Source organism: Pagrus pagrus (assembly GCF_965226575.1).
Source record: "Pagrus pagrus genome assembly, chromosome: 6".
In the NCBI taxonomy this organism is placed as follows: domain Eukaryota; kingdom Metazoa; phylum Chordata; class Actinopteri; order Spariformes; family Sparidae; genus Pagrus; species Pagrus pagrus.
Window position 1 is genome coordinate 15,178,217 of NC_140190.1, and position 18,758 is coordinate 15,196,974.

At 40.9% G+C, this 18,758-nt stretch overlaps 2 protein-coding genes across 3 annotated transcripts in view; one reads left to right on the forward strand and one right to left on the reverse strand.

The window, feature by feature from the left end:
• agbl4 (AGBL carboxypeptidase 4) overlaps positions 1-5,509 on the reverse strand; it is a 280,634-nt gene extending 275,125 nt beyond the window's left edge. Inside the window, exons 1-2 of one of the 2 annotated variants that reach the window (XM_084355474.1) lie at positions 5,411-5,503; positions 3,539-3,661 (exon numbers count right to left, since the gene is read on the reverse strand). In XM_084355474.1, coding sequence (XP_084211600.1) covers positions 3,539-3,661; positions 5,411-5,456 — 169 coding nt within the window. In that variant the 5' untranslated portion in view covers positions 5,457-5,503. Of the gene's footprint in view, positions 1-3,538; positions 3,662-5,410 lie in introns of both variants that reach the window. The other variant, XM_084355475.1, reaches the window with a different exon arrangement.
• An 8-nt stretch (positions 5,510-5,517) lies between these two features.
• Positions 5,518-18,758, forward strand: part of elavl4 (ELAV like neuron-specific RNA binding protein 4) — an 84,542-nt gene continuing 71,301 nt past the window's right edge. Inside the window, 3 exon segments of the mRNA XM_084355479.1 lie at positions 5,518-5,597; positions 9,864-9,996; positions 9,999-10,003. Coding sequence (XP_084211605.1) covers positions 5,580-5,597; positions 9,864-9,996; positions 9,999-10,003 — 156 coding nt within the window. The 5' untranslated portion in view covers positions 5,518-5,579.

Consider the following 18,758-nt stretch of genomic DNA (forward strand, 5'->3'; position numbering starts at 1 on the left):
TAGTAATTAATTAATACTTAGATTAATTAATTACCAATAAGTAGATAATGATGACTTTTTTCACTAGACAACAGATTGGGAGATACTTTATTAATGAATCATTAATAATTATAAATTAAATTACACTTTATCCATGAGCTGTGAAGTGTTACCCAATATCCTTAAAGGATAACACAATCATTGAGTATGCTTTACAAAAGTAGTGTATTTAATCATACTTAACATGATGACCTTGACTAAGAGTACAGATGGAGTGCTTCCAATGAATTGTATGCATTTTTTAAAGGGGCTCTGTCGAACTTCGGTGTTGTTCCTGAAGCTAGTAGTTTGTGTTAGCAGACTCCATTTCTAGACTAACGTTAGCTACTGTTGATTTCTGTTAGCCGAGGGGAGAGAGGCCCTGAGACGAGGCACTTGAGAACGATAAAGTCAAAACTTTTGGATTGTTGCAGAAAATCCCACCTGAGTCCTTCCCAATGAAATCCACAGTCCAGCAGCATTAAACAAATTAAAGAAATTGTCCACAGACTTGTATATGCAACTGAGAGAGACGGGGAAGGTCTTATTTCAAGTTACGTCACGTTACAATCTGCTCACATATGGCCAATTGAAAAATGATCAACACATGTTATTGCTACAAATTGTTAAATAGATCTTTTTCGCTCTACTATTAGAAGAAGAAAACCACCACCTTTTTAACGCCATTTTTAAAAGCAACAGTGGGAGTGGAGGACTATCACTTTAAGAAAGAATAACTTCAGTGAACAGGTTTGCAATAATTAGAAAACTATTAATATAGTTAAGATAATAAACACTCATCACAAGTCAAGCAGGTATACACACACTGTGATACTGTGAAAGAACTATGATAAACTAATATTGAGGCTCACTTTAACGTAAGGCAGACGAAAATCTGTGATGCTTAAATGAAACAGCGAAAGGGCAATAATTTGACATTAGCTGGCAAACATCAATTTGTCCCCCATTCTAACTTTAGTAATGCATTTACTGGAAAGAGATTAATATCAATTCCATAAATCATTCAGGAGATACATCCGGAGCCAGAGACACTGGTATGTTAGCTGATCTCAGTGTGGGAGCTCAGCACCCATTAATCAATGTCTGAGCTCCTCTGGCCATGTCATCTGGGAAAAAAGGCAAATTTATAAAAAGGGCAATCACCACACTGATATCTCAGCACAATGCTTCTAATATAATATGTTTAGATCTTAACGTACCACTACGATATACTGTACATGCACTCACCTTCACATGGCTCTTATCTATGGTGTACAAAACTGTGGATAAGGTTCCTTGTTTCCTTATTTATCCCTATATATGCCCATACAAGATTACTTTTCCTCCTGTGAATTAAATTAATAATAGGCCTGAGACATGTGACAACTGTAAGAAAACTTGCTTGCATGGGATCAGCTGATCACTAACTTTTTGAAAATCGAGTGGATCAGACAACATGATATCAAAAATTTACTTTGAATATCTGACAATGACACCAGGCATCAGAAAATAACAGGGTGAAGTTAAAGCTCATCTCACAGAAATGGGCTTGTCTGTCGAAATACGAAATCCGAGTGCCATCTGAACCTAATCTCCACACAGGGATTCAGACAAAAAGAGACACACTGATTTACTCTGCCTTCTCCTGTGTTTGAGTACGCACCTGCGTCTGGGTCTAACCAACTGACCTTGTCATTGGTGAGAAAGTACTTAATTTTCCTGCCATTTGGCTGTCAGAAAAAGTTGCAAACAAAGGCCATTAACAAATGACACTGGGGCATATTAACTTCATCTTACTGTATGCCTAGATCCCACAAAAGAGATGGACAAGGTAACAGGTTGATCACCCTTTCATGTACACCTATTTCTCTTTTTAGCCACGCTGGCGGTGTGCTCGAGTGAAGAGATGGCAAAGTCGAGTGGTTGGTAATTACTGAAGCGATAATGCACAAAATGTCTCCATGAAAATTTCCAGAGAAACCATAAAAACAGCCATATATTAACAAAAAAAACCAATGTGGCTATTCAATGTGACTACAGTAGACTGCATAATGCATACAGTATGTCCATATGTATATCTGTATATATTCATATAACAATGACTGAATGAACACCATCACTATATATAATAATATGCAGATACTGTACAAACGTACACATACAGTGTAGGCTTTAAGTATACATGTGAACAAGCACAAAATAGCATAATCAGGATTTGATTAGGTCATTGTACAGGGAGATTATAGATAGACGATGTTCCTCTCAAGTCCCTGCTCTGCCTTGTAGTCATTCATACAGTAATAAAGATTTTAAGGTCCAAGCACTCTATAAATCTTCAATATAAATTGTCCCTGATAATATGGTTGCCAAGATATGTCATGGTCTTGATAGAGCTCTAAGATCCACAGATTCACAGTTGGTCGAAGCCAATGCTTCAGACAATCACATGGTGTATCCTGAAGATGCCTACTGTTTTAGTAGACATATTTTGGAATAGTTGGATAGTCTTATCCGCTTTGCAGGAGACTCGGTAAAAACCTGCTTCACGTGTTCACCTGTAATTAGTGTTTTCCGCCATTAAAGATAAGGCAGGCTTTAGATAAAGCTATTATTATGAATAGTAGTAGTAGTAGTTAAATCTTGATTCAAAAATGTTAATTAAGTTCACAGTCCTGATAGGTGGACATGTAAAGCATGTCAAAGATACGTAGCCTGAGAAAACTCTAATTCCAAGTGATTCTTCGGTTGTTCTCAGATTATATACAGTAAATATGCCACATCTAATGAACAGAGATTGTGGACTGGAACATACAGACTGATAAAGTTGGACAAATAAGCTGGTGATGCAAAGATTTAAAACTTTTAAAAAAAGGACCTTGATGTCAGCATTAGTTTGAATAGGCAGCCAACGCAATGTGGCTTGAATGGGTGTGTTGTGGTCAAATTTATTTGATCTACCTGTAATGAGAATTCTAGCCAGAATATTTTAAACAAAGTAGAGCTGTTAGATTGGAAAATTCAGGCTGAGGTAGGTGACATTAAAATAATCCAGTTTTGCTGAAACAAAAGAGTGAGTCAGAGTTTCTGTATCAGCTACTGATAGGCCAGGATTCTTATTTAGTGCAGTTTCTGAGATAAAACAAACGGATTCTTCAAAGCAGTATAACAATCAAAATGAATGAAGGGTAATGTGTGAAAATAGCTATGTGTCTGACTGAAGGAACAGTGAGGGTAACAGCCTTGTCTGTATTGGAAGGGACATGGGTATGGAAACGTTTGTTGGTCTATTAACAATTGGTTCATTTACAGTATTTCACACATGTCATTATACATGCTGTATAACAAACAGAATAAAATGCTTTCTTGCATCAAATAACTCAATGTTTGTTCAGTAAATGTTGGCAAATAATTGCATTATCAGGTTTATTTTCCAGGTTTTCAAACATGCACAAATAATTATGGATCACTCTTGTTCTCCCCACATTTTACAGACATGTTGCTTTTCAAGTTTAATACTCACCACTTTCAAAACAGGCATCAAACACCAGATGTCCTTTCCGCAGAGCTCCCGCGTAACCTGGTGGGCTCACCATCAGCTTATTCACATTCCCCACCAAGGCATCCTCTCCTCCAGTTTCACTGCCTGGAGAACAGGTGCAATATGATGGAATAAAAATTTGTCTCATTTTATTCAAAGGTGTAAAAATCTCTTGAATAAGATACTTCTAACTTAATTTTGAAGGATGCAAGCCATTAGCCCTGTAGATATTCTATAAATGAGTCTCAGACAGAATTACACCGTCCTAGATTGTTCATCTCAAAATCAGAACATATGCTGCCGTGCACGACCTTACATCAGCACCAAAATAGTTGCAAAGTATTTCAAAGTTAAATGGAGCTGCAGTACAAAATGGGATACCACAAATAAATAATAAAGCTTATTAAGGTTGAAAGAAAATCTTTTGTGCGTGTTTGTTTGTAGCATAAATTATATTTGCACCGATCTACATAGTGCTGCTCATAATGTGGGGCTTTGTTCACTGTTGCATAACTACAAGTAAAAGCTGTGCCTTTTATTTTGTTTATATTTTTCTTTTTGTTACTCTTTATAGTTATAGTTATAGTTTCAAACCATTTCTCTTCATTTAAAAACTTCTTCACCTACTTTAATGAGATGAGTGTTTCTGATTGCTCTGTATTGTTAGGTTTTATTTGTTTAAAGGTGCACTACATAGTTTTGGAAAAAAAGTTCAAACTCAGTCGCATTTGTGATATTAATAAGGTAATAATACAAACTCAGAAATACATATATTTTATTACTTAATCAAGAAGCTGTCCTCAGAGGGAAATAAGGTCCCCAACAATGTTTGAAGCTAGAAAAGTGGCTTCTTAGAAGGGTATTCACAGTAAAACAGCATAAAATTCTGTTGTCCTCTGATGACAGCCTTTTTTCTTTTCTTTTTTTTTAAAGATTTTCTTCAGTCGTGAAAATCAATGAATGAAGACTTTTCTCATTGGATTAAAATTTCCTCCCCAAAACTACACAGTGCACCTTTTACTATGTTTACATTTGTATGCATTTGCATTATTGATCGTTTTTACATTTTTAGAGTGCCTGCTCCTTAATCACTGTAACTGTAGTAGAGTATATACATATTAACGATCAAATCATTGTTATTACTAAATGAAACAAGAAAAAAAAAACGTTTTAGTATCTCTAAACCAATCAGCAGCCTGAACGTTAATTGTTTTACAAGCATGATGGACATCAAACCACAGAAAATATCACAAACTCAGTTGCTGCCTGGTACTAGTCGTTGTATTTATCAGTCCATTAATTACTGGTGCAAAAATGTGTTGTGTATTCATCAATGCAGCGGTGCTGTTGGCATTTGTTCGCGGATTACTATGGCTTTAACTGAGGTGAGTGACGGATAAAGAACAAATACTTCAGATAACGACAGCTAGCTAATTAGCTACACAGCAGCAGCTGTTCACTGGAGGAGCTGTCCCTCTCTAATCTGAGGAACACAGCTAGCTAGCACATACCCATAGCCAAAACACCTGCACTACTTCTCATGGTTAACGTTAACAATGCCAGCAATTTACCCAAGCCCTTCCGTGGAGAACATTACCCTCGCACAGTAAGTTATATTGTCAGCTAACGTCTGTAGCAGCGAAGCTAGCACATAACAAGCTGCAGACATGAGTCTTGTTTACATCCCTGCACCTGCTAGCTAGAAGGTTAGCATTCCTGACGTTAGCGTCAATACAAAGACACGCAGCAAGCCCGAAACATGCAGCTATTGTTCGGCAGACAGCAGAGCATTGTTCGCTTCGTTCGCTTGTATAGCAACGAAGGGGGAGCCAGGTAAGGCTCGTATTTACACACCAGTCTCGACGTCTCTAACAGTGCTCTCCTCCATCTTCCTCTCCATTCTGTTACAGAGGAGCCGACGCTCTCTGTGGGTTGCCACGGCAACGGAGAAGGAGGAAGCGGGAGAGGCGCTGTCATCATCTCCATCAGTACAGCGCTGCACACGTACGAGGCAGCAGTTCACATGTGCAGTGGGATACAGGTAAGCTGAGCCACGTATATGCACTAAAATACCAGAATAACAGCAGGTGTTGATATTGATGAGTTCTGCACTTGGATGTGAGTGCACACAAGTCCTCAATCTGTCGGTGTGGCTCAGAAAAACTTTAAACTACTGCTCTGATTTTGTATGTGCCTGAAAGCCGGATTTCACAAACATTTCCAAAAATGTACTGAAATTTTAGTTATAATCAAGTATAATGAGGGGGAAACTTGTATACCAGTTTAAAAACTAGCATACATTTGACATTGACATTCTGCAGGCAACACTAAACTAGAAATGACTCCCATTACGCTGCCTGTAAACTGTAATCAGTTTATTGTACACGCCTCAGCTTTATAGCAGCCATACCTGCATTTTTAATGGTATTTTCAGAGAAAAAAGCCAATCATTGCAGGCAGCAGCCAGGGATTCTGAATTATCCTGCAGATTGATTAAAGCTGGAGGTTTTCTAGACAATTGGAGCATAGATGTCATCAAGGCCAATCAAGCCTGGCCCTATTCCTTTCCCATTACAAAGGCTGCACCTGATTAAGTACATCAAATGAGCAGCCGCACAACTCCTGGAGCAAGAGGCACACAGGCTGCTGCTAATTTTCAGGTTATAAGCTGTGTGTAACAGGACCAAATGAATAAGACCAGGGAGAGGGCAATGATTTTTCTCTCTGTGTGTGATCTGTATTTGATGGCAAGCATCAACAGGCCGCTGAGTAGATAGGTCGGGCTGATTATTTCTCAGATGACAGGAAGAGAATACAGAGCTGCTGTGTAATATTTCGTTAAAATTGAAAATTGAATAGCTGTCCTCCATGCTATGTCATTCCTTTAACACTATGCCAATTAAAGAGCTCTATGGTGGTACAATCATTCATTTTCAAGAGGGAGATTGAAATTGAATTATGGAGCATGAGAAGAATGAATTAGATACGCTACATGTTTCCCTTGTTTCTCAGCTCTTATCAAATAGAGAGACTGCACAGGAATAGCTGAATTTACCGCAAGATCCTGGCTTGTCTCTGACACAATTCGAGATAGTGTTTGTAACCTGATCTTCTGGCTGAAACTCACACTCAGTTGTTGGCTCGTGACAGAATTGAGTAACATTTTTCATGAAACATGAATTATTACAGGTACAACTAACAATACATAACATGACAAAAGTCTATTTCTCAAACTGTGATACTGATTAAAGGTGCGATAGGTTCCAGTGTGTAAGATTTAGTGACATCTAGCGGTAAGGTTGCAGATTGCAATCAGCTGAACACCCCTCGTCTCACCCTTCCCTATAGCGGCCGCTGTAAATGCGAAAAACAAAAGGCTGTCTCTCGAGCCAGCCTTTGTTTTTTATGTGCTACTGTAAAAACATGGCTGTGCAACATGGTGGAAGAGGATCCACTCCCCCTGTACATATAAAATGCTCATAGAGAGCCGAAGTCACGCTCCTTTTGGTGGACCTCATGGGACCTTATTTCGGAAAAAAGTAATCAATGGATTAGAGACAAAGTCATTTTGATCCTGCTTGGATTGTGCCATGAACCAGGCATAAGATGTTTGTGAATTAAAAGGATGATTTTTTAAGTCAATAAAGTTGCTGTTTGTCGTAAAGATAGTAAAATATCATGTAGTTTTCTGTGAAACCGCTCAGTGAACTATATTGTTTCGCTCAAAATACTTTACCAGCACCAACACAGACACGATCTCGGTACAAATGAAAGTACGAAGAAAGGTAGAAATCACAATAAAACTGGCTATATTGACGTCTGCAATCATGTGAAAGAGTAGTTCATCAGTTCTGCGACCTTCTAATATGCAGGACCAATTCTACAGTGTTTAAGTTACAGGGTTTGGTGACCATTCATCGAGGTGGCGTCACTAACACGACTGTTGGCTGTGTAGTCTTTATAATTGCGTATTTTCACAGTCTTTTAAATGGAGTAACATTATATGTGTAATTCATGGCACAATTCAAGCGGGAAAATAAGGTCCCATGGTGGTCCACTGGAAGGGATGTGACATTGGCTCTCCATTCTAAGGCAATGAAAACACATGACTTCGTAGTTTCAGATTATTATACACTAATGAAAACACAATAATGAATATCATATTTCATTTCGGCCCCTGAATCTCAATGAATTAAAGGAGGTGACATTTTCGAAAAAATACACGTATAATTAAATCTACTTAACACAGATAATTAGATGTAATATATTACATGCACTGTGTTAAAAATTACGCAGTGTCCTATATTGGAATATGAGGCGAAATGCCAGATTTGAGTCTGTTATGCCTTAATGATAAAATGTATAGGAGCTCATTACTGCAAAGCACTGAGCCGCATGATGTCTTTTTTCTCGATGGCTTTCCTTTTCCTTTCAAGCTTCATATTCTATATATTGGTGTGTCCTCCTTTAAAACATGTCTGAAGAAGGAGAAAAAATAGTAACACTTTCAACAATAACCCCCTCGAAGTTCCACTCTACATGAATGTGGTATGTTTCTTGTCATGATGTTCGCAAAGTGCAGCAATGATTTAATGAACACATCCATCACTGGAAAACAGAAAAACATGAAAGAGAAGAAAAGTCCACACCGTGGTCTCTTAAATTTTAATTATCTCTCAGGAGAGTGTATTTTTACGTGCTTATCAAAACATTTTTGACCTCTCATGATTTCTGAACATATGAATGTGCTTCACATGTAGACATCCCTGTCATTGTTTCATACACAATCTACAGTAACATTAAGAGTTTGTGGCTATTTTAAGCGTGAGTGGCGAGTGACTGGAGGACAGCGCACCTTCACAATCCCATGCAGAACATAGAAGAGCCCCCCTTGGGGAAACAGTAGCTTTTGTGCAGCAAAGGTATTTTTAAAGCCAAGCTTTGCACTCTCTCTGAACGATACTTCATCTTCTAAACTGTAAAATGATCAAACAAGTCAGCGCTTGTAGCTCAGTACCATAACTGAAAGAAGGGGAAAAAAAGACATGTTTATGTTTCCAGCCTGAAGCTTAATGTGTGTTTTTGTGTGTGGCGCTGAGGGAGTGAATCTGTGTTTTTGTGTCTGTACTTCAGCAGGTACAGGGAAACCCTTTTTACTCTGGCCAGCTAAGGACTTCAACACATATAGTCCATCATCAATGAAGGAGGAAGTCATGCAAAAATCAAAACACAAGTGGCAGCGAGTTGGCGACGGGTGGTTGTGAGAGGCAGGGTGGGGGTTTGGAGGGGAAGGGGGGGTTGCAGAGACCAGCCGGCAGTACACAGAGAATCACTATGGTGACAGCAATCAGGGGGCTCAGGGGAGTGAGGCTTGGTCAGAGAGGAAGGCTTGAGAGGCAGCTGACTGAGGAATCAGCCCTCACTCTGGATGATTCAACTGACAGCTCCCCCCGCGGGCTCTGCCGGACCAGCCGTCCCCAGAGACCGCGGGCTTTACAGAACAGGGATGTGGCTAGCAGCCCTCTTCTGAAGGAAAAAAAAAAAACGAATTGAAGCCAAGACAGTACAACAGTGCCATAACACAGAGATTTCATTGATGATACTTTCATAAAATCCAGCTGATGATGAAAATGTAAAGAGAAAATGTGATAATTTAAAACATGCAACCAATATGTTACCAGCCTCATCCAAGTGTGAGTGTCTCTACATATTTTTTTGTTTAGCTGTTTTACATAAACCGTTAAAATTAACAGTCTGCTAACACTTCCTCTGCTTCGTACCTTGCCGTTACCCCTTTATCATCCGTTGATCGTCACCCTCGTCTCTCTCTTTATCTGTCACTTCCTCTGTCTCTCTTTCCCTCTTTCTCCCTCCCTCTCAGCTACGCTGGACAGCGTCCACCTAAACAGATGGTCCAGTGTCAATAGGCTGCTATTAACTGGCCGCTCTCCCCACTCTGATCCAAGACAGCAAAAAGCACATTCAAAGCACTGAGAATAAATCCTTTGCCACGCCAAATAAGACTCCACTAAGATTAGCATTAGTGTAGATGACACTGATACCGATCACTCTGTCTGCATCATTTTTATAGAATGTTTTCTTTTCCGTTATTTTCTCCGAACCCTAAGGCTAACATTTCACAAACAATTTGCCTTTATGACATACTCTAGAGGCAGCTACAGTACACTGTGAGTCATACTCTGAAATCTCTCAGGTGTTATCGACTGAAACCAAGAATGTAGTGAATCATATCCTTGGCACAAGTCTCCCTAATCTTTTTTTCCCCCCTTGTTTATTTGTTCCGTAGTTGGGATCTCCTGCCATGCCTGTGACTGGCTGCTTCGTCATCTCTGTGCCACACCCTGCTGAGGAAAAGGACAACCACCTGACCTTGATGCTCACATCAGCCCAGCCCTCACTCTTTCCCTCGCTGCCTATTACTGAGAGGTACCATTCATTTCCACTCCCTTGAGGTCTCTTGAGAGTGTACAGCTTTTATTTAATTCCATTACGTTATGTGTACCCGTCACAAAAACACCTCCAAGGAAGTGCTGAATTATTTCCTTCCAAAAAAGTCTGTGATAGTCCTTTTCCTCACTTGAATCCACAACCTGTTTTTGTAGGAGCCTTAATTAGATAACAGGACCGAACAATATTAGCCCTCGCACCTCTAACCGATCCATTTATCCCTGTTTGATGTGGACAGAGAGTGAGAGCTACTACGAGTGCTTCACCATGCTTCACATGAAAAGAGGAGAAGGGAAGAAAATGTAAAAGATAGGAGTGGCACGGAGAGGAAGGGATGTGGCGGCGATGGTGTCGCTGTTGCTAGAACAGTCTTCCCACCTTGTGGTAGCACAGCGAACTGTAGCTGCATCAATGCGTGAGCAATGGGGGGAGAGAGAGAGAGAAAGAGAGAGAGAGAGAGAGTGATGCGGAGAGAGATGGAGTGAGAGAGATAGAGCGAGAGAGGGAGGGAGAGCAAAGGAGAGAGCCAGAGGGAGTGATACAGAGAGAGAGAGAGAGAGCAAAAGGGAGGGGAGTTTAAACTAAGTGCTATGTTGTGGGACAGGCTAATCTGCTAGCGAGCAGTGTGAGGATCGGAGCGTATTGTGTGAGCCAGTGTGCGGGGGACAGATAAGGGAGCCAGCCAGCCCGCCAGCCCGACCCACCGACTGCCTGACTGCCTGTTTTAATGTGCTGACTCTGGGGAGATTTAAAAAAAAAAAAAAAAACAGCATATTGACTCCTTAGACGTGTGCGGAGACCCTGGGCACAAACGCCACCACTACAGCCACAGCCAGCAGAGGTGCATCAGCAAGACAAAACAGAGCGCCGAAAAATCACAACTCCAAAAATCTGAAAATTAAAGAGGATTTTTTCTTTTTTATCCCCCCTCTTTTTTCCAATTGATTTAATTTTTTCTTTCTTTCTTTTTTTGTGTTTTTTCCGGGGACTGACTCCCAACCATAACCACGAGAAAGAAAGGGGGAGCAAAGAACTGAAGAGAATCTGAAAATAAAACGGACAGAGCGACAAAAAAGCACCGATATCTGAACATGTTCGAAATAAGCCGAACACTCAACGCCGCTTTGTTGAGCAATGAGGTAAAGAGATTTGGATTTGCTTCTTTCCTCCACACCTCACCTGTGTTTGTCTGCTGCCAACCATTCTGTCATGTGTGTTCCTGTATGTCCGTGCATGTGCGTGTCTGTGCACTTCTGTGTGCTCATAGCCAGAAGACAGAGGGGTTGATTAATAACAGCAGCTATTATATTTCCTGGGTATGATAGTCTGTATGGAGAAAAAGGGACTGCTACGCTTCTCACATTCACCCTGGTTTGTAATATTAAATGGAGAGCTAGTGCCTAGACTTTATATCCCCCTATTGTAACACCAAGGTAGCTATCAAACCCATCCAACACAGGCTTGCTTGTGAAATTGCCCACCTGGGGCTAAAATTGTATGTGTGCCTTCATGTGCACGTACAGTACATCTGTAAGTGTGAGTGTGTGTATGCCTGTATGTGTGTGTGTGTGTTCACACATGCATTTGTGTGAGAGCAAAGTGTTCTGTAATCCCCCTCTACCTCCTCTTTCTTCATGTGTTCCCCCCTCCCTCCCACCCCCCTCCTCACCCCCACTCCCTCTTCTGTCCTTTACCATTCTCACCGTCCTTCCTACCTGCTGTTATCTGTTCTCCTTCCCTTCTCTCACACCCGCTTCCCTCTCTCTCTCTCTCTCTCTCTCTCTCTTTTTTCCTCTCTCTCTCTCTCTCTCTCCTCCCCTCTCCCCCTGTGCCTGTGCGTGAGTGTGTGTGTTCTGTGAGCAGCATCTCAAGATGATGGCGAGGTACGGGCAGCTCTCGGGACTAGCAGCCAGTGGCGTGGGCTCCGTCCCCGAGACGCGCTCGCCGCTATTTCCCAGGGATCTCCCGTCATCGCCAGCCCAGATGGGCTACAGGTCACCCCTGGTAAGAGGATAGACAGACCAATATATCTCCATCTCTTTAATGAACACAGGCAGGCATAATGGCAAGAAAAGAAACAGGGGGGAAAAAAGAAGAGATTGGTAGTACTTGTGAATCTGTGTGTGAGAGTGTGTGTGAGGAAAAGAGCAAAAGGGCAGAAAGAGAGCAAATCAATTGTGGGATTCTGCCTGTATCCCCAATGGATAGTATTAGTAAATATTTACATTGTTATGTTTGTTCAATTACGGACGCCTACTCTGTCTTTAGCCTCTGCCAGTCAGACTGTTATCAAGGGAATTTGAGGTGTTTGTGTGTGCATGCATGTGTGAGCGTGTGTTTGTGTGGGTAATATATTTTGTTTGTTGCATTTTGTGAATTCTGTCAGCGTCTGCAGTATTAGCGTTTAATGTTTGTATTTGTGCCTTGATGAATTAACTTTCGTAGTGAATTAATAAATAGGAATTAGCAGCAGCACACCTATTGTTCTACCGTTTTGAACTTCATATAAAATCCCTGCAAAAGAAGGATTATTTTCTCAACAGCCTAAGGAGATGTACTGTGCAGTTATTTAAGATGACAGATTTCCAATGACATTTGATCGTAACTATCAATCCAATTCAATTCCAATAAACATCTGACAAGTCACATTAACAGAGGAAGCAGGCATGCTGTAGATAGATGGGTTGTTTTGCACCGGAGACAACATTACTCTGCCATTTACATAGAAAAGATTACTTCAAGGGGAAGTGAATGAGAGAGAAAAAGGGGCATGAGAAAACCCTGAGCGTTTAGGCAAAAGCGTTGTAAGAAAATCCCTGACTCGCCGCATTAAAGCGACATGAAGCTGTGGGTGTCTAATCCGCTGTGGGCTCTTCATTGGTTCGGCTCCCCTTCAAACTGGCTCAGATCCACACCCCAGAGCCTCCCGGAAGCCTTCATAACCCACTGTCATGCTGCTGACTGTACCCAGGGGTTTCCGTCAACTGTATGCAAATGCACGGGCGAGGATAAGCGGTGAAATACGTCCGTTAGGAGTTGGGCTTCAAAAATGTTTTTCAGTGTTTTTTTTTTTTGCTTTGAATTCTTACACGAGTTCAAAGACGCCTGTCCAGTGTTTTGTTGTTATTATAAAGCGGCACATAAAAATTGCTGTGTTTTCCACTGCCCGTTTAGACTCACAAGTGTTATCTGCTGTTTGCATAAAGCTGCTGGACCATAAATTATTTGTTGAAACTAGTGGAACTAATTAGCTGAATTTATTATAGAAATATGATTGACGTGTTAACATATTTTGATGCATCTTTTCAGCACCTTATTAGATGGAATAACAGAATTTGGGGTAATTACTTAACCAGCAAGATGACCAAAAAAAGGACGGGAACCAAATAAATTCAAAAACATTGATAGTAATAACTGAGTGACTATGAGGTCCTTGTCATACATAGTTACATTTCTGGTCAAATGGTTTGGTAGTGGTTGAATTTTGTGATTTTTGCGCATTTGTCATTAATGTGTTGCTGGTGATGAGGCATATTTCTTTGTGTGTGTGTGTGTGTGTGTGTGTGTGGGCGAGTGAGCGTGTGTATGCGTTTGAAAATGTGTGTATATGTGTGCGTGTGCATGATTACCCTGGTTGAAAAAGACCATCGTTATAGTGATTAATGGTGCCTTCATTAAGCACAGCAAGATCATTTGCATACATTAGATAAATGTGCTGGAAGATTCTGGTGGCTTTGGTGTGTAAAGCTTAAAAAGCAGCATCGCATTTTTCATGTACGCTGATATCAGACGGAAATATAATTCTATACCGGCCCCGTATGAAGATAATGAAGAAAATGTATTGTTTTAGAAAAACAGTTTATCTATTAATCGCTCTGTGTTAAACCATTACCTTTCAAAATAAGACACTACAGTGTACTTTCATTTAATGCACCATTGTTTTAGAAATATTAAGAATAAATAGCTAAATGGTTTTCACAGTATACACCTGCAGCAAAGTTTACCATCACTTCTCTGGCAACAGTGTGTGTTCAGTTTGTTAAGGGCATAAGTGTGTGTGTGTGTGTGTTTGTGCTACATGCCTTGCCTCTGTGTGTCTGTTTGTGTGCGTGCAGTCAAGAATCTTCAAAGCTGTGAGGCAGTGTGTTTAAAAGAGCATTCAAAGAATTAAATCCTGAGCCCATCAGAACCCAGACACAGGAAGGAGAGATTCAGCATGCGATTAACGAAATTTAGACTGATATTCCTCTGTTTAAAATGGGCATTCACAGTATTACTTTACAGCATTCGGATGACCAGGCGATCTAAGTCATGTCACTTTTAACAAAGCAAATCAATTCTGAAAAAAAACAAAAAACAAACAAACATGTGAGCAAAAACTGAATTGCAAATGATTCTGTATTTCAGTCACTGAGATCTAATTTTCAAAAGCCCACATCTAAAAACCTGCAGTGCGCCGTGCTTCAGAGCTGAATGCTGTTAATTTGTAGAAAGCTCCACTGATTACCCACTGCAGGCAGCTGCCGTTCTCTATGTGACACTAGGCTTTGTTTGACAACTCCAATCTTTTCTGTTTCAACATTAAAAAAAAAAAAAAACGAGGGTTGCATTTCAGACCCCGCCTGAAGAGGTTCATCATCGCCACAACAACAAACAGGCAGAGGAGGATGAAGGAGCGAGGGGGGTTTACGTGGCACAGAGGCTGGGAAACATGTGTGTAGCCACGGTACATCAGCAGCCAGGAGATAGTTAGAGGTCATCTCTATTTCATAACAATGATTAGCTCCTTCCATCTGCCGCTTGCTGCACTTCCCCTTTCCTTGATTGCAGCGTTCTCTATATCCTGGAAATTAGTTCATTTATGCTCGACAACCCTGCCGAACGACGCCACAGAGGGAAAAAAGACGCTCATAGTGAGAGAAACAGAGAGATGGAGATGTGTGCGTCAACAAATACAATCATGCCTCAGGTACAATGTGGTTGATTAATGCAGGACTGACAAAAATGATTTTTTTATTTTACTAACATGCAGCATTAAGTGATAAAAAGATAAAAATGTGCAAACAAGAAACAGCCAAAATATATCCTTTATACTATTTGATCCTTCTCCTTTTAACTGCGATTACAGCAGCACATAACATGGAGGTTTGATGTAGCGTTTCGTTCAGTAAAGCTTTTTTAGCTATAGGGTAGTAGAAAAAAAAGACGTGCTAGTCAGCCATGTCCTCCCTATAGCATAATATCAGAGAGGAGCGAGTTATGGCCGCATCGTGTCATCGAATTTACATGCAACATTGTGTGTGTGTGTGTGTGTGTGTGTCTGTGTGTGTGTGTGTGTGTGTGTGTGTGTACGACATGTCATGTTTGCTCTTGATATGAGCACATGTGGTGTGTCAGTTACGGGGAACACAGAGAAGCTGAGAGACACTGCGAGGGTGTTCTGAAGGGTTCAGATTCGTTGGAAGAGCTAGTGTATGTGTGTGTGTGTGTGTGTGTGTGCTGGCTACCAGTGCTGCAGGGAGGGCCTAGAGATCAGCAGCTGAGCCTGTGTCCCGCTGGGAGCCATCACTGCAGAATGGAGCAGGTGTCTGCAGGCTCATGCACATACATGCACACACACACACACTCACACACTGTAAGGCTAAGTGAACTCTCTCTCTTTCTTCTCACTGCCTTTCTGTCTCTTTCTCTCTGTCAGACTTTTTTTTTTTGTTTGTGTTTTTTGTTCACACCTAACCCGGCAATTTAGCGTGTCCGCAGGGTACCTTTTAGTGTGTTTTTCATCTTAAATCGCCATGTTCTTGATCATTACCTACATTTCATAGACGCAGAAAAAAGGCTGGAGATGTGGATGTGATCCATAAACAATAGTCTAACAACAGAAAAAGCCCCTGCAGCAACACGAGCGCCCACGCCCAAGCAAAGGTCACCTTTCTGCGTTCAGATACTTTGGCCTGGAAGTAATGACCTGTAATTTCACCAAGAGAACAGCAGTGGCAGGGACCCAGGGTTTCTGAGCCGTCGGTGCGCTGTTGAACGTGTCTAGTAACAAAATGATCGTGTCACTTTAACAAACACAAACACTGCGTAATTATTACAGAGGTGGGCGAAGAGCACAACCCATAATCCAAACGTAAACAAAAGGGTCGCCCCCGCCACCAAGAACCACAGCAGAAGATTTGAACCTGCTATTATTCCCACACTGATCGACAGCTCTTTTAATACACGGATTAACATAACTGAATCTAAGCTATTTACGTTTTCTGATAAATGCAGCAATAAAACAGCTGGATGTTTTCAATTATAATCTGGTAAGAAAAAAAACAAACGCAGGTTTCTTTTAATTCACATGGAAAGAGAACTATAATTATGTGCTAAAAAATACAAACAAGGACCTTGAGGTAATAAAAATGGAAAAAATAGGAAAACACAATCGTGTTAGCGTCAGCCATAATGCAAAAGCATGCATGCACACACAATTATCACAGTTTATGTAGCAGTGGATTATATATCAGTGGTGGGCCTGTGAATTCTTCTGGGGATTTACCTCAAGTCAGTGGCTACATTTGTGCAGTTCAATAGGTTGAATAAACAAAATAATCTCACTTCCTGCTGTTCATTTTTATTCTTTAATTCAAAAAAGGAAAAAAATCCCAGGGCTGCTCTTTTTGCTTGATGGAGGAAGCCATTTAATTTCAGAGACAAATTTGTTGCCTCTCTCGGACAATGTTTTCACATCCAGTTGCCGTTATTTCATTCAGCTTAAGAGGATAAATAAAGAGAGAATAATGAAACAGACAGGGCTGGAGAGAAAGTACTATTGTGTTTTCAGATTTGGTGAGTTCCTCGTAATCCTTTTTTTTTTTAGTTGCGAACACATATTTAGGATGGAGCAACAGAAAAGTTTTGGGTTAAATCTAATGTCATATTAGGTTGACATAACGTTCCATGCTTTAAACAGCAGCCCGAGGTGTGCGTTGGATCATGCAGATTTAGTGAATTAATTATAAAACTGACAGTGATATTGAATCGTACTGTAGATATGTCAGCCGTATAAACTCTGATAAAAGAGGTATTAGCCAGTGCGAGGCCTTTACCGACCTGTCTGATAATCTTGCTCAGATAGCTTCAGCTCAGTCATCTCCTTCACAAAAGACACACACACATCTTCTGACGAAAAGAACAGTAAACTGTCTCCTTTCAAAAAATGACATTTATAGATTAGACCCCCAATTTGAGATATTACACAGAACAGTCACCCATTTTGTAGGTGAGGACTCCGGTCATTTTAAGAGCAGCGATGTGAGGAAATGTGCTTTGTCGTTGACAGCTCAGCGCCTGTTGATGCTGAGCTGACAAACGCTCGCCGATACTTGAGTGATTGTCTGCGGCGAGGATCCTGGCATGTTGATGAACAACACTTTTTTTTTGGTCCTCTCAGAATTGATAGTTTCAAAGCCGATGCCTTTTTATTGATTCGCTAATTGCCGAGGATGAGGCAAAGTATCTGCTGTCACCATGAATAAATGATGTACGGCTGACCTGTGCATTAGTGCCGGGGAGGAGTGACCATTCAAGTTACAGTAGCTATTACCCGGGAGGCCTGTGTATACTGTCTGTGTAGAAAAAAGTCGCTTTGAAATGTGTGATAGATTTTTTTTAATTGATTATCTTAAGTAAGGAGGCTGTTGATGAAGGACGAGCTAAATCAAGATAAGATATTGGAAATTGATGAAAATACGACAGTTATTTTCGTCCAAGGGGAGGCTAACGGTAAATGGTTCCTCTACATGGGGGTATGCAACAACAGCATCATCATTATCTGCTAACCCTTTACTCCCTTTAATAATAAATGAATCCTAACAGCAGGTCTATCTTGAGCTGTACATTAGAGACCGTAAAGTGAGCTAATTTATACAACTTCTGTGGGAGGAATAATGTCATTAACCTCTTTGTTTGTGTTGTTATTTTCAAAGTGGAAAATTATTTCTAGAGATGTTTGCTAAGGATTTCTTCTTCTCAATCAGCTTAATGTTTCAAAATAATTGAAACATGTCTCTAAGCATGTAGGCATTTAAACTGAAGCCTGGTGGAGTTTTTCTTGTTGTGCATTGCCCACTCGCTTTTCCTCAAGCATGAGAAAGGGCGGTTAAGCATGAAGTGACATTTGGAGAGCTGGATTTGTGCAGCTCGGGCATGTTTTTGGTCCACTGTACCGTAGGCCAGCCCTGTGAAACACTCTGGATGCGTTTCATTTCCAAAAGGTTATTCCTCATCAAAAGCTATAGCGGAGCAGCCGTTTATGGAGATCTGATAGTGTGTGGGGTTTTTGATGAGGCTTTAAACGTCATTAAAGATGGCAGGTGGTGTTTCAGAGACTCACATTTTTTCCACCTGAGGTCTGAGTCGGAGATTCTGCAAAGGAAGAAAACATTTCTGCAGGGAGATACATGACTGTAGACACGACTGAAATAAATAATGGAAATAATAAGGTCTGAAAGGGAGTAGCAGTCGAAAGAATCTCAAGTGGGAAGCCCTTTGTGCTTTGTGTGAGTATAGTGTTTGCGTGTGTGTGTGTGAGTGAGTGCTGGGGGGTGTGTGATTAAAACCTCCACCAGATGGACCACAGCAGTCGCCCTGTGAGCATGGATGTACCCCGACCGGGATCAAACGCAAAAAAAGGGCTGCCGTCCCCGCCGCCCCAAAGCCCACCGCTATACCCCGTGATCCACTG